The sequence below is a fragment of the Gorilla gorilla genome, chromosome 20 (genome assembly GCF_029281585.2).
Source record: "Gorilla gorilla gorilla isolate KB3781 chromosome 20, NHGRI_mGorGor1-v2.1_pri, whole genome shotgun sequence".
Classification (NCBI taxonomy): domain Eukaryota; kingdom Metazoa; phylum Chordata; class Mammalia; order Primates; family Hominidae; genus Gorilla; species Gorilla gorilla.
This window is the reverse complement of record NC_073244.2, coordinates 10,672,517-10,696,828: the sequence shown is the minus strand read 5'-3', so window position 1 is coordinate 10,696,828 and position 24,312 is coordinate 10,672,517. Positions and strand designations below refer to the sequence as shown.

The following is a 24,312-nucleotide window of genomic DNA, read 5'->3' as shown; positions in this document are numbered from 1 at the left end:
TAGACACTCAGCCATCAGCCAGGTAGAACCCACACCACAGGTATGAGCAGGCCCACCTGAGGGTGTGAGATGGCTTGAGCTCTTCCAAAATGACAGCACCTGCTGCGGGAACCTAGCCTATTTCTATCAGAACACATCATCTGTTTGTAGCGCTGTTGCGAAAACTCAACGTGGCTGAAAGAGGGAATACATTTTTCTTTTACTTTTTCTTTTTCTTTTTGAGATGGAGTCTTGCTTTGGTGCCCAGCCTGCAGTGCAGTGGTATGATCTTGGCTCTCCGCAACCTCCGCCTCCTGGGTTCAAGCAATTCTTCTGCCTCAGCCTCCCCAGTAGCAGGAACTAGAGGTCCGCACCACCATGTCCGGCTAATTTTTGTATTTTTAGTAGAGATGGGGTTTCACCACGTTGGCCAGGCTGGTCTCAAACTCCTGACCTTAGGTGGTCTGCCCACCTGGACCTCCCAAAGTGCTGGGATTACAGGCATGAGCCACTGTGATTGGCCAGGCATGCATTCTTCATGTACACATGGTGAGGGGCACAGCCTAAGCACCTTGGATAATGGAAGTTAAGTGTCACAGAGGAGGTATCTAGCCCTCCCTGCAGAAAAGATACTGAGGACTGTTGATTGAGGGCTCCAGTTCCCTAGTCATCTTGAGAACATCAAAATTTCTCAAATTAGCTCAGGTTAATTGTCCAGCTGGGTGCAGTGGCTCACACCTGCAATCCCAGAACTTTGAGAGGCAGAGGAAGGCTGATCTCTTGCGCTCGGGAATTTGAGACCAGCTTGGGCAACGTAGTGAGAACCTTTCTCTACAAAAAATAAAAATAAATTAGCCAGGCATGGTGGTGTGCACCTGTAGTCCCAGCTACTCAGGACACTGATGCAGGAGGACCTCTTGAGCCCAGAAGATCAAGGCTACAGTGAGCCATGCTTGCGCCACTGCACTCTAGCCTGGGTGACAGAAGGAGACTCTGTCTCAAAAAGTAGTAATAATTGCTCAAGTTAATAATTTAAAAACATGAGTAACAAACTATTCCAGGCATCTCAGAAAAAAAGCTCACAAGTCACTTAGAGCAGGGGTGTCCAATCTTTTGGCTTCCCTGGGCCACATTGGAAGAAGAATTGTCTTGGGCCACACATAAAATACACTAGCACTGGCCAGGCACAGTGGCTCACGCCTGTAATCCCAGAACTTTGGGAGGCCAAGGCGGGCGGATCACTGAGGTCAGGAGATCAAGACTAGCCTGGCTAACACGGTGAAACCCCGTCTCTACTAAAAATACAAAAATTAGCCGGATGTGGTGGCACTTGCCTATAATCCCAGCTACTCGGGAGGCAGAGGCAGAAGAATTGCTTGAACCCAGGTGGCGGAGGTTACAGTGAGCCGAGATTGCACCACTGCACTCCAGCCTGGGCAACAAGAGCGAAACTCCATCTCAAAAATAAATAAATAAATAAATAATAAAATACACTAACACTAACAATACCTGATGAGCTAAAAAAAAAAAAAATTGCAAAAAAATCTCATAATGTTTTAAGAAACTTTACAAATTTGTGGCCGGGTGCAGTGGCTCACACCTGTAATCCCAGCACTTTGGGAGGCTGAGGCGGGTGGATCACGAGGTCAGGAGATAGAGACCATCCTGGCTAACATGGTGAAACCCCATCTCTACTAAAAATACAAAAAAAAATTAGCCGGGCATAGTGGCACGTGCCTGTAGTCCCAGCTACTCGGGAGGCTGAGGCAGGAGAATGGCGTGAACCCGGGAGGCAGAGCTTGCACTGAGCCGAGATCACACCACTGCACTCCAGCCTGGGCGACTGAGCAAGACTCTGTCTCAAAAAAAAAAAAAAAAAAAAAAAAAAAAGAAAGTTTACGAATTTGTGTTGAGCCATATTCCATCCTGGGCCACATGTGGCCCGTGGGTCAGGGATTGGACGAGCTTGATTTAGGGAAATAAGAGGCCAATGCCCACAAAAGCTATCACATAAAATAATGCAAGATATAGCCAAGACAAGAAATAAGGCCTGCCAGGCTAGAGAATGGGTACTTCCTAGCCCTTCCTATGATACAGTGTCCCTCCCTCTAAGGCACCAGGCCATGTGCAAATCAGGTGCCAGGAATAATTGTTAGAGTGCAAAGGGCCTCAGTTTCCCTTTTGCAAAATGATACATTCTCAGAGGTCATTAAGTCATTCAACAAACTTTTATTGGTTCCACCCCCCACCCCCACTCCTGGCTGAGCCAGATCCTGCCTGGGTCACGCAGACATTGGTGGGCACAAAGTTCACTTAGACAAGGTCTCACCCTGGAGGGACTTCCCATCCAATGGGGGAGATGCAGGCATAAAGAGAAATGTCAGCCAGGCATGGTAGCTCATGCCTGTACTCCCAGCACTTTGGGAGGCCAAGCGAGGCAGGTGGATCATGAGGTCAGGAGTTCAAGATCAGCCTGGCCAAGATGGTGAAACCCTGTCTCTACTAAAAATAACAAAAATTGGCTGGGTGCGGTGGCTCACGCCTGTAATCCCAGCACTTTGGGAGGCCAAGGTGGGCGGATCACGAGGTCAGGAGATCGAGACCATCCTGGCTAACATGATGAAACCCCGTCTCTACTAAAAATACAAAAAATTAGCCAGGCATTTGTGATGGACGCCTGTAGTCCCAGCTACTCGGGAAGCTGAGGCAGGAGAATGGCATGAACATGGGAGGCGGAGCTTGCAGTAAGCCGAGATCGCACCACTGCACTCCAGCCTGGGTGACAAAGTGAGACTCCATCTCAAACAAAAACAAAAACAAAAACAAAAAGAACAAAAATTAGCCGGGCACGGGGGCAGGTGCCTGTAACCCCCATGCCCGTAATCCCAGCTACTTGGGAGGCTGAGGCAGGAGAATCGCTTGAACCCAGGGGGCAGAGGTTGCAGTGAGCCGAGATCACGCCACTGCACTCCAGCCTGGGCAACGGAGTGAGACTCCACCTCAAAAAAAAAGAGAAATGTCAATCATGCAGGGAGTTGCTGCTTCCTGATGGTGTCGATGTTCAGATTAAGCACACAATGCCCTGATCAACTTCAGTGCGCACCAGATGTCAGGTCCTGGCCATATCTCTGTTTTTTCCATTATAGACCAATATAAATGTAGAGTCTTTAAGATGAAAATGAGTGTGTATGCACCTGGGCACAGTGGCTCACGCCTGTAATCCCAGCACTTTGGAGGCCAAGGCAGGTGAATCATGTGAGGCCACAAGTTCGAGACCAGCCTGGCCAACATGGTGAAACCCTGTCTCTACTAAAAATACAAAAATTAGCTAGTTGCAGTGGCACTTGCCTGTAATCTCAGGTACTCAAGAGGCTGAGGTGGGAGAATCGCTGGAACCCAGGAGGCAGAGGTTGCAGTGAGCCGAGATCACACCATTGCACTCCAGTCTGGCTGACACAGTGAGACCATCTCAAAAAATAAAAATAAAATAAATAAAAATACCAAAAAAAATTTAGCAAAGTATGGTGATGGTGCATGCCTGTAATTCCAGCTACTCAGGAGGCTGAAGCAGGAGAATTGCTTGAACCCGGGAGGCAGATGTGGCAGTGAGCCGAGATCGCGCCACTACACTCCAGCCTGGGTGACAGAATGAGACTTTGTCTCAAAAAAAGAAAAAGGCCAGGTGCAGTGGCTCACGCCTGCAATCCCAACACTTTGGGAGGCTGAGGCGGGTGGATCACGACGTCAGGAGATCGAGACCATCCTGGCTAACACAGTGAAACTCTGTCTCTACCAAAAAATTAGCTGGGCATGCTGGCATGCACCTGTGGTCCCAGCTACTCAGGAGGCTGAGGCAGGAGAATCGCTTGAACCCATGAGGCGGAGGTTGCAGTGAGCCAAGATGGCGCCCCTGCACTCCAGCCTGGGCTACAGGGTGAGACTCCATCTCAAAAAAAAAAAAAAAAAGAACCAGTGAAAAAGAACCAGTGAGGACTACAGGTTTCCCAATCAACCACCCACCCTAAACAACAGTTTTGCCTCCCCTCCTGGCCACTGGGGTCCCCACTTCCCGGAACTCTGAGCTGAGTGATGTCATAGATGGATTACCTCACTAGGGCCAAGGAACCGGGAATTTCAGGGACATGGGGGAGGGAGAGGAATGTCTCTCTACCCACCAACCCCCCATGTCTGTGGTGAAGTCGATCGAATTAGTGCTGCCCAAGGATAGAATCTACCTGGCTGGCTCCAGCATAAAAGGGCAGGTGATCTTAACCCTGAACAGCACCCTGGTGGACCCCATAGTGAAGGTGGAGCTTGTGGGAAGGGGTTACGTCGAATGGAGTGAAGAAGCCGGGGCATCCCGTGATTATAGCAGAAATGTTATTTGCAACAACAAGGCAGACTACGTGCATAAGACAAAGACATTCCCAGTGGAGGGTAAGGATGAGGCCAGCAGCCACCCCTAGCCATGACAGGAACCTGGGTCTGGAAAATAAACACATCCGAGAGTCAATCAACAAAACTCTAGGGCTATCAGAAATAGGGAGTGGCCTGATTTCTCCCTAGGAGGGAAGCCATGAAGAACAATGACCATCAGATACACAAAACGCAAAAATAACAAGACATAAGGAGCTGATTGGAACCCAGCTATTCAAAATGAAGGTTCAAAGTAGTCTCCTTGGAAAATGCTGAATCCAACAACTGCCTTTGAGAGGCCTCTGAGAAGTCTTATTCTTTTACAGATAAGTTTCACTCTGACAGCAAAACCCCAGGAGATAAAGTAGGCAGTCCTGTATTCATGGGGAGAGACAGTGGAGGTGGGCCAGGCACAGTGGTTCATGCCTGTAATTCCAGCACTTTGAGAGGCCGAGGCAGGTGGATCACTTGAGGTCAGGAGTTTGAGACCAGCCTGGCCAATATAGCGAAACCCCATCTCTGCCAAAAAATACCAAAAAATTAGCTGGGCGTGCTGGCACATGCCTGTAATCTCAGCTACTTGTGAGGCTGAAGCAAGAGAATCACTTGAACTCGTGAAGGGGAGGTTCCAGTAAGCTGAGATCGCACCACAGCATGCCAGCCTGGGTGACGGAGCGAGATTCCCTCTCAAAAAAAGAAAGATAGTGGAGGTAGAAGAGCTAGGGAGACCTTCCAGACAAGGAATAACTAGTCCCCAGTTCCACCAGGTCAGATCTGAAATCTGAACAAATGTCAGAGAGTCTGCTGAGTTGTTGGGGGAATTATATGTCCTTTGCAAAATGTGTTTGTGGGGATATTCCTGGGTATTAAGCAGTCAAGCAGAACACGTGGCCAACACTTGGCTGAACAAAGTGTAATTTAATTTAATTTATTTCTGTATTTATTTGTATCTTATTTATTTATTTATCTATTTTTTGAGACACAGTCTCGCCCTGCTTCCCAGGCTGGAGTGAAGTGGCACCATCTCGGCTCGCTGCAAGCTCCGCCTCCCGGGTTCAAACGATTCTCCTGCCTCAGCCTCCTGAGTAGCTGGGATTACAGGCACCCGCAACCACGCCCAGCAATTTTTGGTATTTTTAGTAGAGGCAGGGTTTCACCACGTTGGCCAGGCTGGTCTCGAACTCCTGACCTCGTGATCCGCCCACCTCGGCCTCCCAAAGTACTGGGATTACAGGCATGAGCCACCAGGCCTGGCTTATATATTTATTTTTGAGACAGGGCCTCGCTCTGTTGCCCAGGCTAGAGGGCAGTGTTGTGATCAAAACTCACTGCAGCCCCAGCCTCTCTGGCATAAGCGATCCTCTCACCTCAGCCTCCTGAGTAGCTGAGACCACAGGCACATGGCACCATGCTTGGCTAATTTTTGTTTATTTTTTGTTTTTGTTTTTTTGAGACGGAGTTTTGCTCTCGCTGCCCAGGCTGGAGTGCAATGGCGCAATCTCGGCTCACCGCAACCTCCTGGGTTCAAATGACTGTCTCTTAAAAAAAGAACTAGCAATTTTTTTTTTTTTTTTTTTGAGACTGAATCTCACTCGTTGCCCAGGCTGGAGTGCAGTGGCATAATCTTGGCTCACTGCAACCTCTGCCTCCTGGGTTCAACCGATTGTCCCGCCTCAGCCTCCCGAGTAGCTGGAACTACAGGCGCGTGCCACCATTCCCAGCTAATTTTGTATTTTTAGTAGAGACGGGATTTCTCCATGTTGGTCAGGCTGGTCTTGCACTCCCGACCTCAGGTGATCCGCCCACCTCGGCCTCCCAAAGTGCTGGGATTACAGGCGTGAGCCACCACGCCTGGCCATTTTAGACTTTAAAAATTTAGATGAGATGGTCTGTTCCACCAGAGGAGTACTCTGCAAAGAGGGGACAACCAAGCACAGAACTGAGTGACAGGAGGGACTGCAGCCATGCAAATATCCTGGGGACAAATGTCAACTTACCAGACACTAATACTGAGCAATTATGTGACCTCTCTGGCTCTCAGTTAACCAATCTATAAAATGGGAGTAGGAAGAGGTCCTATTTCATAAGATTGCGTTAAGGACTTAATGATTTAATGGCACATAAAGGGCTTAGAATAATGCCAGGTATACAGTAAATGCTTAAAAATTGCTATTTCTGACCAGGCACGGTGGCTCACACCTGTTATCCCAGCACTTTGGGAGGCCAAGGCGGGCAGATCACCTGAGGACAAGAGTTCAAGACCAGCCTGGCCAACATGGTGAAACCTTGTCTCTACTAAGAAATACAAAAATTAGCCAGGAGTGGTGGCACACACCTGTAGTGCCAGCTACTTGGGAGGCTGAGGCGGGACAATCGGTTGAACCCAGAAAGCGGAGGTTGCAGTGAGCCAAGATTGCACCACTGCACTCCAGCCTGGGCAACAGAGTGAGATTCAGTCTCAAAAAAAAAATGTTGCTAGTTGTTTTCTTTTCTTTTATTTATTTACTTTTTTGGAGACGGAGTCTCCTCTGTCGCCCAGCGTGGAGTGCAGTGGTGCAATCTTGGCTCACTGCAAGCTCCGCCTCCTGGGTTCTCGCCATTCTCCTGCCTCAGCCTCCTGAGTAGCTGGGACTACAGGTGCCCGCCACCGCACCTGGCTAATTTGTTTTTTTTTTTTTTTTTTTTAGTAGAGACGGGGTTTCACCGTGTTAACGAGGATGGTCTCGATCTCCTGACCTCATGATCCACCCGCCTCGGCCTCCCAAAGTGCTGGGATTACAGGCGTGAGCCACCGCGCCCGGCCGCTAGTTCTTTTTTTAAGAGACAGTCTTTACTCTGGCACCCAGGCTGGAGTGCCACGGCGTGATCTCAGCTCACTGCAACCTCCACCTCCTGGGTTCAAGCGATTCTCCTGCCCCAGCCTCCTGCATAGCTGGGATTACAGGCGCATGTCACTATGTCCTACTAATTTTTTGTATTTTTAGTAGACACGGGGTTTCACCATGTTGGCCAGGCTGGTCTCAAACTTTTGACCTCAGCTGATCTGCCCCACCTCAGCCTCCCAAAGTGCTGGGATTACAGGCATGAGCCACCATGCCCATCCCAGGTTTTTCATTTATTTAATAAACATTTTTTTTTTGAGATGGAGTCTCACTCTGTCGCCCAGGCTGGAGTGCAGTGGCACGATCTCGGCTCACTGCAAGCTCCGCCTCCCGGGGTTCATGCCATTCTCCTGCCTTGGCCTCCCGAGTAGCTGGGACTACAGGCACCCGCCACCACGCCCAGCTAATTTTTTGTATTTTGTTTATTAGAGACGGGGTTTCACCGTGTTTGCCAGGATGGTCTCGATCTCCTGACCTCGTGATCTGCCCGCCTCGGCCTCCCAAAGTGCTGGGATGACAGGTGTGAGCCGCCATGCCTGTTCCAGGTTTTTCATTTATTTAATAAACATTTATTGAGTGCCTACTGTGCACAAACACCGTGCTAGGTGCTGGGGATGCCGCAGTGATGAAAAAAACACAGCCTGGGCCGGGCACGGTGGCTCACGCCTGTAGTCCCAGCACTTTGGGAGGCTGGGTGGGCAGATCTCCTGAGGTCACAAGTTCAAGACCAGCCTGACCAACATGGCAAAACCCCATCTCTATGAAAAATACAAAAATTAGCCAGGTGTGGTGGCACGCACCTGTAGTCCCAGCTACTTGGGGCGCTGAGGCAAGAGGATCACTTGAGCCCAAGAGGTCCAGGCTGAGTGACAAAGTGAGACCCTCCTGTCTCAAAAAAAAAAAAAAAAGGCCAAGCCCGCCCGATGGCTTATGCCTGTAATCCCAGCCCTTTGGGAGGCCAAGGCAGGTGGATTATCTGAGGTCAGGAGTTCGAGACCAGCCTGGCCAACATGGTGAAACCCCATCTCTACTAAAAATACAAAAATTAGCCAGGCGTGGTGGTGCACACCTGTAATTCCAGCTACTCAGGAGGCTGAGGCAGGAGAATTGCTTGAACCTAGGAGGCAGAGGTTGCAGTGAGCCAGGATCACGCCACTGCACTCCAGCCTGGGTGACAGAGTGAGATTCTGTCTCAAAAAAACAAAAAAGAAAGAAAGAGACAGGGTCCCTAGTATCTTTGGGATTGCCATGGGCCAGGAAAGATACAAATGCTAAGAGGATTTTCGAGAAGTGCAAGAAGGAAAATGAAACAAAGGTCATGGAAATGGCAGTTGTGTGAGAGTCTGCTTCCTAGACCATCACTCAGTTGGTCAATCAATATGTATTAAGCACCCACTGTATACCATGCACTGAAGGTCAAGCTCTATGAGGGCAAAAGTTTTCTCTGCCTCACGTACTACTTTGTTTATTTATTTATTTATTTATTTATTTATTTATTTATTTATTTATTTTTAGAGACGGCGTCTCGCTCTGTCACCCAGGCTGGAGTACAGTGGCATGATCTCGGCTCACTGCAACCTCCGCCTCGCACGTTCAAGCTATCCTCCCATCTCAGCCTCCTGAGTACCTGGAACTACAGGTGTGTGCCACCACACCCGGCTAATTTTTGTATTTTTAGTAGAGATTGGGTTTCGCCATTTTGGCCAGGTTGGTCTCAAACTCCTGACCTCAGGTGATCCGCCCGCCTTGGCCTCCCAAAGTGCTGGGATTGCAGGCGTGAGCCACTGGGCCCAGCCAGTTTGTGCCTATTATCCCAGCACTTTTGGGAGAGTGAGGCAGGAGGACTGCTTGTGGCCAGAAGTTCAAGACCAGCCTGGGAAACATAGCAAGACCCTGTCTCTACCAGAAATTTAAAAATTAGCCAGGCATGGTGGCATGGGCCTGTAGTCCCAGCTCTTCTGGAGGCTGAGGTGGGAGGATCACTTGATCTCAGGAGTTGGAGGCTGCAGTGAGCTATGATCACACCACTGCACTGCAGCCTAAGCGACAGAGCCAGACTTTGTCCCTACAAAAAGAAAAAAAAAAGATATATTTGTTGAACCCTGAAGGCCTGACTTCCACTTTCTCAGGCTCAGGGCAGGGATATGCAAGAGCCCTTCAGTGGTTTCGGGTGACAACTCCAGGCATGTCACCCACCCCAGGGCATCCCACTCCAGCCCAGCTGCGACCTGATATTTATAGGCCCAGCAGGTCCTAAAAACATAGAGCTCAGTTTAACTCAGGAGTGACAGACAAGCCAAGCCCAGAACCCGCCTCCATGCCAAAACAATAAATCAAGCAAAAAAAGGCCAGGTGCAGTGGCTCACGCCTGTAACCCCAGCACTTTGGGAGGGCGAGACAGGCGGATCGCCGGAGGCCAGGAGTTCAAGACCAACATGGACAACATGACAGAACCCCATCTCTGTCAAAAATATAAAAATTAGCCAGGTGTGGTGGTGCACGCCTGTAATCGCAGCCACTCGGGAGGCTGAGGCAGGAGAATCGCTTGAACCTAGGAGGCAGAGGTTGCTGTGAGCTGAGATCACACCACTATACTCCAGACTGGGCAACAGAGTGAGACCGTGTCTCAAAAATAAATAAATATAAAAATAAAGCAAAAAAAAAAAAGAAGAAGAAGAAAAAAAGATTCTAGAACCGTCTGATGGCATCGGTGTGTTTTGCTTTCAGATAATTGGTTAAGTGCAGGCAGCCACACCTTTGACTTCCATTTCAACTTACCTCCCAGGCTTCCTTCTACCTTCACCAGCAAATTTGGCCATGTCTTCTATTTCATACAAGCTTCCTGCATGGGCAGGGAACACATTTTAGCCAAGAAGAGGATGTACTTATTGGTTCAAGGAACTTCCACCTTCCACAAAGAAACCCCATTCCAGGTACCAATGGGGGAAAGGCGGAGGTGGGAACAATCTCCAAGCTCCAAGGAGGAAGAGGGAAGGTGGGCGGGCAGGGGACAGAGAAGGTCCCATGGGGAGAAGGGAAGGGTGTTGGCAGCTTCCCAGGCCCCGAGATTTCACAAAAGGTGAGTCAGAAACCTTAGGGCAGCTGGAGGTCAAGGCTGCAGTGAGCCATGTTTGCACCACTGCACTCCAGCCTGGGCGACAGAGTGAGACCCTGTCTCTAAAATAAAATTATATATATATATGTATATGTGTGTGTGTGTGTAAATATATATATATATATATATATTTTTTTTTTTTTTTGAGATGCAGTCTCGCTCTGTCACCAGGCTGAAGTGCAGAGGCATGATCTCGGCTCACTGTAACCTCCGCCTCCCAGGTTCAAGCGATTCTCCTGCCTCAGCCTCCTGAGTAACTGGGATTACAGACGTGCACCACCATGCCCAGCTAATTTTTGTATTTTTAGTAGAGACAGGGTTTCGCCATGTTGGCAAGGCTGGTGTCAAACTCCCGACCTCAGGTGATCCGCCTGCCTTGGCCTCCCAAAGTGCTGGGATTACAGGTGTGAGCCACCATGCCAGGCCAACATTTTTTTTAGAAAAGAAACAAGGGCAGGAACTAAGCCAGTGGTTTTCAACTGTGGCTGTTTTATCCCCATAAGGGACATTTGGCAATGTCTGGAGACATCTGTGGTTGTCTCGACTTGGGGGGTGCTCCTGGCATGGAGTGGGAGGAGGCCAGGGACGCTGCTCAGCACCCTGCAGTGCCCAGGACGGCCCCACCCAGGAGAATGGCCCAAATGTCCACTTGTCAAGAGGGAGACACAACCCTGGGGAAAAGCCAAGAAGAGGCCCCACAGGGTGACCCTCAGGGTGGGAGAGAGGCATGTACACTCAGTGGCCCTCCAGCACTGACCTTGGAGCTCCCAGACAATAGAGGTGGTGGCCTCAGTCCAGGAGAAGGACGGGCAGTGCAGCCTCCGCTTGGCTGAGTGAAGGACTCGTTCTGGATCCCTTCCCGAGTCCAGGTGCAGAGGCGGAAGTCGAGGTGGGAGGAGGGACGTTGGCCAAAGTCACTTCACGTCTCCAGGGAGTCATTTGTCATCAGAGCATTGGGACAGGACGACAAATGTCAGAGGGCTGGCATTTTTTTTTCCTTTTTCTTTCTTTCTTTTTTTTTTTTTTTTTTTTTGAGACGGAGTCTCACTTTGTCACCCAGGCGGGAGTGCAGTGGCGCAATCTTGGCTCAATACAACCTCTGCCTCCCAGGTTCAAGTGATTCTCCTGCCTCATCCTCCCGAGTAGCTGGGATTAGAAGTACCCACCACCACGCCCAGCTAATTTTTGTATTTTTTAGTAAAGATGGAGTTTCCACATATTGGCCAGGCTGGTCTTAAACTCCTGACTTCAGGTGATCCGCCTGCCTAGGCCTCCCAAAGTGCTGGGATTACAGGCGTTAGCCACCGCTCCTAGCCGGTACCACTATTAAAAAAAAAAAAAATGTAATAGCTCATTTGGAAATAAAGGGACATTGGTAGCTCTTGGCACCTCCTGATACCTCCTTCAGGACCAGGACAGAAATACCAGCTTTGTCTGGAGTTAGGGCAGCAGGTTCTTTCACACCTGCAGGGTCCTAACGCATGCTACGAATTTTCGAATAAGACTGCAGGGATTTACAATGTAACCAGATTCAATTAACCTTCAGGAGAGGAGGGGGAGCTCCAGCTGCTCCTGAGAAGGCTGAAGAGAAGCCAGAGGCAGAAAAGTGGGAGGTGAGGTCAGAGGGGGTCAAGGGTCTGCCTGAGTTCTCAAAAAGGAAACATACCTGACTTCCTGCAGTATGATTTTCTTCCTCTTCTTCTTCTTCTTCTTCTCCTTCTCCTTTTTTTTTTTTTTTTTTTTTTTTGAGACAGAGTCTCGCTGTGTCGCCCAGGCTGGAGTGCAGTGGCGCGATCTCGGCTCACTGCAAGCTCTGCCTCCCGGGTTCATGCCATTCTCCTGCCTCAGCCTCCCGAGTAGCTGGGACTGCAGGCGCCCGCCACCAAGCCCGGCTAATTATTTTTGTATTTTTAGTAGAGACGGGGTTTCACCGTGTTAGCCAGGATGGTCTCAATCTCCTGACCTCGTGATCCACCCGCATCAGCCTCCCAAAGTGCTGGGATTACAGGTGTGAGCCACCGCACCGGCCGTCTTCTTCTTCTTTCTTCTTCTTCTTCTCCTCTTTTTTTTTTTTTAGGCAGAGTCTTGCTCTGTCGCCCAGACTGGAGTGTAGTGGCGCTATCTCGGCTCACTGTAACCTCTGCCTCCCGGGTTCACGCCATTCTCCTGCCTCAGCCTCCCAAGTAGCTGGGACTACAGGCGCCCACCACCACGCCTGGCTATTTTTTTTTTTTTTTTGTATTTTTAGTAGAGATGGGGTTTCACCCTGTTAGCCTGGATGGTCTCAATCTCCTGACCTCATGATCCACCCACCTCAGCCTCCCAAAGTGCTGGGATTACAGGGGTGAGCCACCGCACCCGGCCTTCCTTTTTGGTTTTTTTTTTTTTTTTTTGGAGACAGGGTCTCACTATGTTGCCCAGGCTGGTCTTGAACTTCTGGGCTCCAGTGATCCTCCCCCCTTGGCCTCCCCAAAGTGCTGGGATTACAGGCGTGAGCCACCATGCCCAGCCAGCAATGTTTTTCAAACCACAGGTCAGAACCCAGTCGTGGGTTGCAAAAATCCATTTGGTGGAATACAAGCATTTTCTTTTCTTTTCTTTTCTTTTCTTTTTTTTTTTTTTTGAGACAGAGTCTCACTCTGTTGCTCAGGCTGGAGTGCAGGGCTGGATCTCAGCCTCACTGCAACCTCAGTCTCCCAGGTTCAAGTGATTCTCCTGCCTCAGCCTCCTGAGTAGCTGGGATTACAGTTGCGCGCCATCCATCACACCCGGCCAACTTTTGTATTTTTAGTAGAGATGGGGTTTCACCACGTTGGCCAGGCTGGTCTCGAACTCCCGACCTCAGGTGATCCTCCTGCCTCGGCCCCCCAAAGTGCTGGGATTACAGGTGTGAGCCACTGCGCCTGGCTATATATATATAATATATATATAATATGTTATATTATTATAACATATTATATATAATATAATATATATATTTTAATAATATAATATGTTATATATAGTAATAATATAATATATATATTATATTATTTTATATATATATATATATATATATATTTTGAGACGGAGTCTTGCTCTTTCGCCAGACTGGAGTGCAGTGGCGCGATCTCAGCTAACTTCAACCTCCACCTCCCAGATTCCAGTGATTCTCCTGCCTCAGCCTCCAGAGTAGCTGGGATTGCAGACGCCTGCCATCATGCCCGGCTAATTTTTGTATTTTTAGTAGAGACGGGGTTTCACCAAGTTGGCCAGGATGGTCTTGATCTCTTGACCTCATGATCCACCCGCTCAGCCTCCTGAAATGCTGGGAGCGCCTGGCCATATTTTTATAAAATGAAAGAATAGGCAAGAATCTAAATAGGCAATATCACAAAAAATCAATTTAGCAGGTTGCAACCATTTTTTTATATTAAGATAAAAGAGCAGAACAGGCAACAAGTAGAATAAAAATATCAGAAATAACAATTTGCTATGTTGCAATCAACTTTTTAAAAATAAAAGCAGGCCGGGCACGGTGGCTCATGCCTGTAATCCCAGCACTTTGGGAGGCTGAGGTGGGAGGACTGCTTGAGCCCAGGAGTTTGAGACTAGCCTGGACAACACAGTGAGACCTTCTTTCAAAAAAAAAAAAGCTGGGGTGTGGTGGCACACATGCCTGTGGTCCCTGCTACTTGGGAGGCTGATGGGGGAGGATCACTTGAGCCCAGGAGGTCAAGTCTGCAGTGAGCCATGAGTGCACCACTGCACTCCAGGCTGCATTAAAAAAAAAAAATGCCGGATGCAGTGGCTCATGTCTGTAATCCCAGCACTTTGGTAGGCCGAGGCGGGCGGATCACGAGGTCAGGAGTTCAAGACCAGTCTGGCCAACATAGTGAAACCCTGTCTCTACTAAAAATACACAAAAAATTAGCTGGGTGTGGTGGCGTGCGCCTGTAATCCCAGCTACTCAGGAGGCTGAGGCAGAAGAATCACGTGAACCCGGGAGGCGGAGGTTGCAGTAAGCCAAGACCGTGCCACTGCACTCCAGCCTGGGCAACAGAACGAGACTCTGTCTCAGAAAAAAGAAAAAAAAAAAAAAGCAAGAGAGGAGAGGAGGAGAAATTGATATTCAGAATGGTAAATGGCCTTGCTCCAAGGACACTGGGAGAGGCCAAGCACGGTGGCTCATGCCTGTAATCCCAGCACTTTGGGAGGCCGAGGTGGGCAGATCACCTGAGGTCAGGAGTTCATGACCAGCCTGGCCAACATGGCGAAACTCCATGTCTACTAAAAATACAAAAATTAGCTGGGTGTGAACTCGGGAGGCTGAGGCAAGAGAATCACTTGAACCCGGGAGGCAGAGGTTGCACTGAGCCGAGATCACGCCACTCCACTCCAGCCTGGGCAACAGAGCAAGACTTTGTCTCCAAAAAAATACAAAAAACAAAAAACAAAACATGCTGGGAGATGGGAGATGACTCCAGGTTTTTGACTGCAAAATCCCTAGGCTTCCAGATTCCATCTTAATGCCTCTTCCTAGGAGAGCCCCCAAAGCCCCAGAGGCTTTTTCTTTTTTTGAGACGGAGTTTTGCTCTGTAGCCCTGGCTGAAGTGCAATCACATGATCTCGGCTCACTGCAACCTCCACCTCCCAGGTTCAAGAGATTCTCCTGCCTCAGCCTCCTGAGTAGCTGGGATTACAGGCATGCTCCATCATGCTCAGCTAATTTTTGTTATTTTTAGTAGAGACGGGGTTTCGCCATGTTGGTCAGGCTGGTCTCGAACTCCTGACATGGTGATCCTCCCGCCTCGGCCTCCCAAGGTGTTGGGATTATAGGCGTGAGCTATTGTGCCCAGCCAGCCCCACAGACTTTGAGGAGTTCCCAGGGTGGATCAGGCAGGCAAGTGGATTTTGTGGTCCTGGTCCCTCACGGTTGTCTGTTCCCCCACATCCTCCTCTTCTAGAACCCCTTGTTCATGGAGGCTGAGGAGAAAGTCTCCTACAACTGCTGCCGCCAGGGCACTGTCTGCTTGCAAATCCAGATGGAAAAGAACACCTTCACGCCAGGAGAGAAGGTCGTCTTCACAACAGAGATCAACAACCAGACCAGCAAATGCATCAAGACGGTCGTATTCGCCCTGTACGCCCACATACAGTACGAGGGCTTCACGCCCAGTGCAGAGCGGCGGTCTCGGCTGGACAGCAGCGAGCTTCTGAGGCAGGAGGCCAACACCCCCGTGACCCGCTTCAACACCACCAAGGTTGTCAGCACCTTCAACCTGCCGTTGCTGCTGTCCGTGAGCAGCAGCACGCAGGACGGTGAGATCATGCACACTCGCTACGAGCTGGTCACCACCGTGCACCTGCCCTGGTCCCTGACCAGCCTCAAGGCCAAAGTTCCCATCATCATCACCAGCGCCTCAGTGGACTCTGGCATCTGCCAGCTGTCAGAGGACGGAGTGTTACCCGTGAACCCAGATCACCAGAATTAAGTGCCCAAACTTTTAAATATTAAAAGCTTTATTAGTCTCTACCGGGAGGAAGCCTTCTCTCTTGCACAGGTGACTCTCAGATGAGTCGAGGAGTGGGCAACAGGTTGTCTGCAACCTCCCCGAGCTCTAGCGGTTTAGGTATCCGTGTCTCCCCTCCCTAGAACTATCACTGAATGCCTGGAATGGACAAAGGAAACCGGGAAGGTCTCCCAGGACCCAAACCCGGCATAACCTGCCTTTTCCACCCTGAGTCTGCCCCAGCCTAATGGGGTCTCACAGTGCCAAGACCAGGGGTCCTACTTGGGGAGAATTCTCCCCTCTGCTGATGTCTGGTTGTATTGGCTGTCACAACTGCAGGGGATCGGGGGAGAAGAGTCTTATTGGCGTGGAGAGGGTGGAGGCCAGGGACGATGTTCAGCACCCTGCAGTGTCCAGGACGGCCCCCACAATCAGGAATTGTTTATCCTGAATGTCAACAGTACCAAGGGGGCTGAGCATGGTGGCTCATTCCTGTAATCCCAGGACTTTAGGAGGCCATGGCAGGAGAATCACTTGAGACCAGGAGTTTGAGACCAGCCTGGGCAACATTGTGAGACCCCCATCTCTACAAAAAAAAAAAAAAAAGAAAAAAAGAAAAACTGGCCGGGCACGGTGACTCACACCCAGCCCAGCACTTTGGGGGGCCAAGGCAGGCAAATCACAAGGTCAGGCAAGACCATCCTGGCTAACACGGTGAAACCCCATCTCTACTAAAAATACAAAAACAAAATTAGCCAGGCACGGTGGTGGATGCCTGTAGTCCCAGCTACTTGGGAGGCTGAGGCAGGAGAATGGCGCGAACCTGGGAGGTGGAGCTTGCAGTGAACCGAGATCGTGCCACTGCACTCCAGACTAGGTGACAGTGCAAGATTCCATCTCAAAAAAAAAAAAAAAAGAAAAATTATCCGGGCATGATGTTGTGCACCTGTAATCCCAGCTACTCAGGAGTCTGAGGCAGGAGAATCTCTTGAACCTGGGAGGCTGAGGTTGCAGTGAGCTGAGATCACCTCACTGCACTCCAGCCTGGGTGACAGTGCAAGAGTCAGTCTAAATATATATATGTATATATATATATATATGAAAAATTAGCTGGCTGTAGCGGCACACACCTGTAGTCCCAGCTATTAGGGAGGCTGAGGCTGGAGGATCACTTGAGTCTGGGAGATCGAGGCTGAAGTGAGCCATGATCGTGCTACTGCACTCCAGCCTGGGTGACAGAGCAAGACGCTGTCTCAAAAAAAAAAAAAAAAAAAAAAAAAAAAGCCACCCACAATATCACAGTACACAGGGGGAGAAACTGTGTGCTGGTGTAATTCACAGAGGTTGCTGTTGAGCCCCGGGGCTGCTCTGTGGGTCTCATACCTGAGTCGGATCCTGTGTCTCCTCTGCCTACAGCAGCTTCGGCTTCCTCCCCCGCACTTAGGATCAATGCCAAAGTCTTCCTAGTGATGAGCCTGTGCCATCTGCCCATGTGCAACCCATCAATAAGCCAGAGGGGCTCGGTCTCCACACTGCCCAGAATCTCCCACTTCTCCCCGTCCCCTGCCTCTACCCTTCTCTGTCCACCTTTTTTGGTTTTGTGTTGTTTTTGAGACGGAGTCTCCCTCTGTCTCCCAGGCTGGAGTGCAGTGGTTTGATCTTGGCTCACTGCAACCTCCACCTCCAGGATTCAAGCGATTCTCCTGCCTTAGCCTCCTGGGACACCGTGCCCGACCTAAATTGGATTTCAGAGGAATGATAGAAATATTTAGTATAAGTATATCCCATGCAATATTTGGGATATACTTATGCTTAAAAATCATTCATTGATGGCCAGGCGCAGTGGCTCACATCTGTAATCCCAGCACTTCGGGAGGCTGAGGCAGGTAGATCACTTGAGGTCAGGAGGTCGAGACCTTCCTGGCCAACATGGAGAAAACCCATCTCTACAAAAAATACAAAAATTAGCCAGGCATGGTGGCAGGCACCTGTAATCCCAGCTACTCGGGAGGCTGAGGCAGGAGAATCGCTTGAACCTGGTAGGCAGAGGTTGCAGTGAGCCAAGATCGCACCACTGCACTCCAGCTTAGGTGACAAGAGCAAAACTCCGTCTCAAAAAATATATATATGTATACATATATAGGGAGAGAGAGAGAAAGCACGCAAAACTCCATCTCAAAAAAAATGTATTGTTTATCTGCAATTCTGATTTAATTGGGCATCCTGGATTTTCCCTGGCAATTGTATTCCTGGAGCAACAAGAGGACTCTCAACACCAAACAGGCCATCCCGTTCCTCCATCAGGTCCCTACAGCATTTGAAGTAAAATCCAAAAGTCCTGGCTTTGCCTGCAAGGGCCTGCATGGCTGAAAGGAAACAGCGGCTGAGGCTGGGCACGGCGGCTTGTGCCTGTAATCCCAGCACTTTGGGAGGCCAAGATGGGCAGATGTCTTGAGGTTAGGAGTTTGAGACCAGCCTGGCCAACATAGCGAGACCCTGTGTCTAGTTTTTAATTTTTCTTTCTTTCTTTTTTTTTTTTTTTGAGACGGAGTCTCGCTCTGTTGCCCAGGCTAGAGTGGAGTGGCGCAGTCTCGGCTCAATGCAAGCTACGCCTCCCGGGTTCATGACATTCTCCTGCCTCAGCCTCCCGAGTAGCTGGGACTACAGGCGCCCGCCACCACGCCTGGCTAATTTTTTTTTGTATTTTTAGTAGAGACGGGGTTTCACCATGTTAGCCAGGATGGTCTCGATCTCCTGACCTTGTGATCCGCCCACCTCGGCCTCCCAAAGTGCTGGGATTACAGGCGTGAGCCCCCGTGCCCGGCCTGTTTTTTAATTTTTCTTTATAATACTAAAATTAAATTAAATTAAGTTTTAAAAAGACTGGTCCAGGGTTTGTCTTCTTGGGGGAATGGCCCTGAAATACTTCTCCAGCCACCTTCCAACTGCAACATACTGGTACCTCCCTCCCTCTTGCTGCAGGGTGTCTGTCAACCCTGCAGCCATGACACATTTGCACTTAAATAGTGGCCCCTGCCACATTCCAGCAGATTCCGGAAAACCCAGCCTCTCCATAGGGTGGGACCAAGACACTTAATTAATTAATTTATTTATTTAAGACGAAGTCTTGCTCTGTTGCCCAGGCTGGAGTGCAGTAGTGCAATCTCGGCTCACTGCAACCTCCGCCTCCCAGGTTCAAGCGATTCTCCTGCCTCAGCCTCCCTAGTAGTTGGGATTACAGGCACCTGCCACCACACCCAGCTAATTTTTGTATTTTTAGTAGAGACACGGTTTCACCATGTTGGCCAGGCTGGTCTCAATCTCCTGACCTCGTGATCTGCCTGCCTCAGGCTCCCAAAGTGCTGGGATTACAGGCACGAGCCACTGTGCCTGGACCTTTTTTTTTTTTTTTTTTTGAGATGGAGTTTCGCTCTTGTTGCCCAGGCTGGAGTGCAATGGCGTGATCTCGGCTCACCACAACCTCCGCCTCCTCAGTTGAAGCAATTCTGCTGCCTCAGCCTCCCGAGTAGCTGGTATTAAAGGCATGTGCCACCACACCTGGCTAATTTTGTATTTTTAGTAGAAATGGGGTTTCTCCATGTTGGTCAGGCTGGTCTCGAACTCCCGACCTCACACGGTCTGCAGGCCTTGGCCTCCCAGAGTGCTGGGATTACAGACGTGAGCCACTGCACCCAGCCTCAGCCGCTGTTTCATTTCAGCCATGCAGGGCCTTGCAGGCGAAGCCAGGCCTTTTGGATTTTACTTCAAATGCTGTAGGGACCTGATGGAGATTTTCAGTGAGGGAACAGGATGGCCTTTTTCATGTTCAGAGTCCTTTTGTTGCTCCAGGAATACAATTGACAGGTAAAATCCAGGATGCCCAATTAAATCAGAATTTTTTTGTGTTGTACTGTTTTAGTTTTCTTAGAAACAGGATCTCGATCTGCCGCCCAGCACTTTGGGAGGCCGAGGTGGGCGGATCACTTGAGGTTAGGAGTGTGAGACCAGCCTGGCCAACACGGCGAAACCCTGTCTCTACTAAAAATACAAAAATTAGCTGGGCGTGGTGGCGTATGCCTGTAATCCCAGCTACTCAGGAGGCTGAGGCAGGAGAATCGCTTGAACTCGGGAGGTGAAGGTTGCAGTGAGCTGAGATCACGCCACTCCACTCCAATTTGGGCAATAGAGTGAGACTCTGTCTCAAAAAAAAAAAAAAAAAAAAAATGCCAGGGGCGGTGGCTCACGCCTGTAGTCCCAGCACTTTGGGAGGCTGAGACGAGTGGATCACCTGAGGTCAGGAGTTGCAGACCAGTCTGGCCAACATGGTGAAACCCCGTGCCTACTAAAAATACAAAAAATTAGCAGGGCGTGGTGGCGGGCGCCTGTAATCCCAGCTACTCGGGAGGCTGAGGCAGGAGAATTGCTTGAATCTGGGAGGCGGAGATTGCAGTGAGCCAAGGTCGCACCACTGCACTCCAGCCTAGATGACAAGAGCAAAACTCTGTCTCAAAAAAAAAATATATATATATATAGAGAGAGAGAGAGAGAGAGAGAGAGATAGTGCACAAAACTCTGTCTCAAAAAAAATGTATTGTTTATCTGCAATTCTGATTTAATTGGGCATCCTGGATTTTACCTGTCAATTGTATTCCTGGAGCAACAAAAGGACTCTCAACATGAAAAAGGCCATCCTGTTCCCTCACTGAAAATCTCCATCAGGTCCCTACAGCATTTGAAGTAAAATCCAAAAGGCCTGGCTTCGCCTGCAAGGCCCTGCATGGCTGAAATGAAACAGCGGCTGAGGCTGGGCACTGTGGCTCGTGCCTGTAATCCCAGCACTTTGGGAGGCCAAGGTGGGCAGATGTCTTGAGGTTAGGAGTTTGAGACCAGCCTGGCCAACATAGGGAGACCCTGTGTCTAGTTTTTAATTTTTCTTTGTCTTTTTTTTTGAGACGGAGTCTTGCTCTGTCGCCCAGGCTGGAGTGCAGTGGCGGGATCTCGGCTCACTGCAAGCTCCGCCTCCCGGGTTCAAGCCATTCTCCTGCCTCAGCCTCCCGAGTAGCTGGGACTACAGGCGCCCGCCGCCATGCCTGGCTAATTTTTTTTGTATTTTTAGTAGAGATGGGGTTTCACCATGTTAGCCAGGATGGTCTCGAGCTCCTGACCTCGTGATCCGCCCGCCTCGACCTCCCGAAGTGCTGGGATTACAGGCGTGAGCCCCCGTGCCCGGCCTGTTTTTTAATTTTTCTTTATAATACTAAAATTAAATTAAATTAAGTTTTAAAAAGACTGGTCCAGGGTTTGTCTTCTTGGGGGAATGGCCCTGAAATACTTCTCCAGCCACCTTCCAACTGCAACATACTGGTACCTCCCTCCCTCTTGCTGCAGGGTGTCTGTCAACCCTGCAGCCATGACACATTTGCATTTAGTGGCCCCTGCCACATTCCAGCAGATTCCGGAAAACCCAGCCTCTCCATAGGGTGGGACCAAGACACTTAATTAATTAATTTATTTATTTAAGACGAAGTCTTGCTCTGTTGCCCAGGCTGGAGTGCAGTAGTGCAATCTCGGCTCACTGCAACCTCCGCCTCCCAGGTTCAAGCGATTCTCCTGCCTCAGCCTCCCTAGTAGTTGGGATTACAGGCACCTGCCACCACACCCAGCTAATTTTTGTATTTTTAGTAGAGACACGGTTTCACCATGTTGGCCAGGATGGTCTCAATCTCCTGACCTCGTGATCTGCCTGCCTCAGCCTCCCAAACTGCTGGGATTACAGGCATGAGCCACCACGCCTAGTCTTTTTTGTTTTTGTTTTTGAGAAGGAGTTTCACTCTTGTTGCCCAGGTTGGAGTGCAATGGCATGATCTCGGCTCACCACAACCTCTGCCTCCTGGGTTCAAGCAATTCTCCTGCCTCAGCCTCGCGAGTAGCTGGGATTATAGGCATGCACCACCAAACCAGGCTAATTTTGTATTTTTAGTAGAAACGGGGTTTCTCCATGTTGGTCACGCTGGTCTCGAACTCCCAACCTCACATGGTCTGCAGGCCTCGGCCTCCCAGAGTGCTGGGATTACAGGTGTGAGCCACCGCACCCAGCCAAGACACTTAGTTTTTTTGTGTTGTACTGTTTTCTTACAGACAGGATCTCTATCTGTTGCCCAGCACTTTGGGAGGCCGAGGCGATCGGATCACTTGAGGTCAGGAGTGTGAGACCAGCCTGGCCAACATGGCGAAACCCTGTCTCTACTAAAAATACAAAAATTATCCAGGCATGGTGGTGCACACCTGTAATCCCAGCTACTCAGGAGGCTGAGGCACGAGAATCCCTTAAACCCAGTAGCCAAAGGTTGCAGTGAGCTGAGATCACACCACTGCACTCCAGTCAGGGTGACAGAGACTCTGTCTCAAAAAAAAAAGAAAAAAAAATGCCGGGGGTGGTGGCTCACGCCTGTAATCTCAGCACTTTGGGAGGCTGAGACCAGCGGATCACCTGAGGTCAGGAGTTGGAGACCAGTCTGGCCAACATGGTGAAATCCTGTGCCTACTAATAATACAAAAAATTAGCAGGGCGTGGTGGCGGGCGCCTGTAATCCCAGCTACTCGGGAGGTTGAGGCAGGAGAATCGCTTGAACCCGGGAGGCGGAGATTGCAGTGAGCCAAGGTCGTGTCACTGCACTCCAGCCTGGGCAACAAGAGTGAAACTGCGTCTCAAAAAAAAAGAAACAGAAATGAATCAACAAATTCTACCACTAAAGTGTCAAAAGGCTTCTCTGCCACATTCCCCATTGGACAGATGCATAGCGGCTCATTATCAGAGCTCCACGAAAGCTTTCCTAAGGAAGCAGTGCTTGAAATGAGATCTGAAGGATTCGCACAGTTGGCTAGGCAGAAAACAGGGAAGAGTGTGCCAGGCAGAGGGAACAGCCTGTGCAAAGGCCTGGCATATAAGGGAACATGACAGGAGCATGGAACTGAAAGTAGACTAGTGTTGCTGGAGCAAGCCTGGGGCCAGGTGACACCCACAGAGGGATTTTGAAAAAAGAGACTGCTGGGCCAGGTGCGGTGGCTCACACCTGTAATCTCAGCAGTTTGGGAGGCCAAGGCAGGTGAATCACGAGGTCAGGAGTTCAAGACCATCCTGGCTAACATGGTGAAACCCCGTCTCTACTAAAAATACAAAAAATACAGCTGCTCAAGAGGCTGAGGCACAAGAATGGCGTGAACCCGGGAAGTGGAGCTTGCGGTGAGCTGAGATCACGCCACTGTACTCCAGCCTGGGCAACAAAGCGAGACTCCGTCTCAAAAAAAAAAAAAAAAGAAAGAAACAGAAAAAAGAGACTGCTGGCCGGGCGTGGTGGCTCATGCCTGTAATCTCGGCACTTTGGGAGGCCAAGGTGGGTGGATCATGAGGTCAGGAGTTCAAGACCATCCTGGCTAACACAGTAAAACCCCATCTCTACTAAAAATACAAAAAAATTGGCCAGCTGTAGTGGCAGGTGCCTGTAATCCCAGCTACTCCAGAGGCTGAGGCAGGAGAATGGAGTGAACCCGGGAGGCGGAGCTTGCAGTGAGCTGAGATCACGCCACTGCACTCCAGCCTGGGCAACAGAGTGAGACTCCGTCTCAAAAAAAAAAAAAAGATAAAGAAAACAGACTGCTGTAATGACAATTGCATTTTGTTCTTTTTTCTTTTTTCAAGATCTCGAAGTTTAATAACAATTGCCTTTTTTTTTTTTTTTTTTTTTTTTTTTCTGAGACAGGGTCTCACTCTGTTGACCAGGCTGGAGTAGAGTGGCACGATCTTGGCTCACTGTAACCTCTGCCCCCCAGATTCAAGCAATCCGATCCTCACACCTCAGCCTCCCTAGTAGCTAGTAGCTAGGATTACAGGTGCAAGCCACCGTGCCCAGCTAATTTTTGTATTTTTTGGTAGAGACGGGGTTTCACCACGTTAGCCAGGATGGTCTCAAACTCCTGACCTCAAGTGATCCGCCTGCTTCGGCCTCCCAGAGTGCTGGGATTACAGGTGTGACCCACTGCCGCCAGCCACAATTGCATTTTTGTTTTTTTTTGAGATGGAGTTTCGCTCTGTTACCCAGGCTAGAGTGCAGTGCCGCGATCTCGGCTCACTGTAACCTCCGCCTCCCGGGTTCAAGTGATTCTCCTGCCTCAGTCTTCTGAGTAGCTGGGATTACAGGTGGATGCCACCATGCCCGCCTAATTTTTGTATTTTTAGTAGAGACAGGGTTTCGCCATGTTGGCCAGGCTGGTCTCAAACTTCTGACTTCAAGTGATCTGCCCGCCTTGGCCTCCCAAAGTGCTGTGATTACAGGCATAAGCCATTGCGCCCCACCGGATTCATGTCTCTCTCTCTTTTTTTTTTTTTTGAGACAGAGTCTCGCTCTGTCACCCAGGCTGGAGTGCAGTG

The 24,312-nt window shown here is 49.7% G+C and overlaps 1 protein-coding gene across 2 annotated transcripts; it reads left to right on the top strand.

Moving 5' to 3' along the window:
• The first annotated feature begins 4,092 nt into the window (after nt 1-4,092).
• ARRDC5 (arrestin domain containing 5) lies at nt 4,093-15,913 on the top strand. 2 transcript variants are annotated; one of them, XM_031004403.3, is made up of 4 exons: nt 4,107-4,416; nt 8,793-8,916; nt 10,063-10,210; nt 15,339-15,913. In XM_031004403.3, exons 1-4 carry the CDS (start codon nt 4,122-4,124, stop codon nt 15,864-15,866), a joined length of 1,095 nt encoding a protein of 364 aa, XP_030860263.2. In that variant the 5' UTR covers nt 4,107-4,121; the 3' UTR covers nt 15,867-15,913. The 2 variants fall into 2 exon arrangements, with proteins under 2 accessions (XP_018870488.2, XP_030860263.2); XM_019014943.4 differs by lacking the exon at nt 8,793-8,916 and having other exon boundaries at nt 4,093-4,416; nt 10,005-10,210.
• Nucleotides 15,914-24,312: the final 8,399 nt, after the last annotated feature.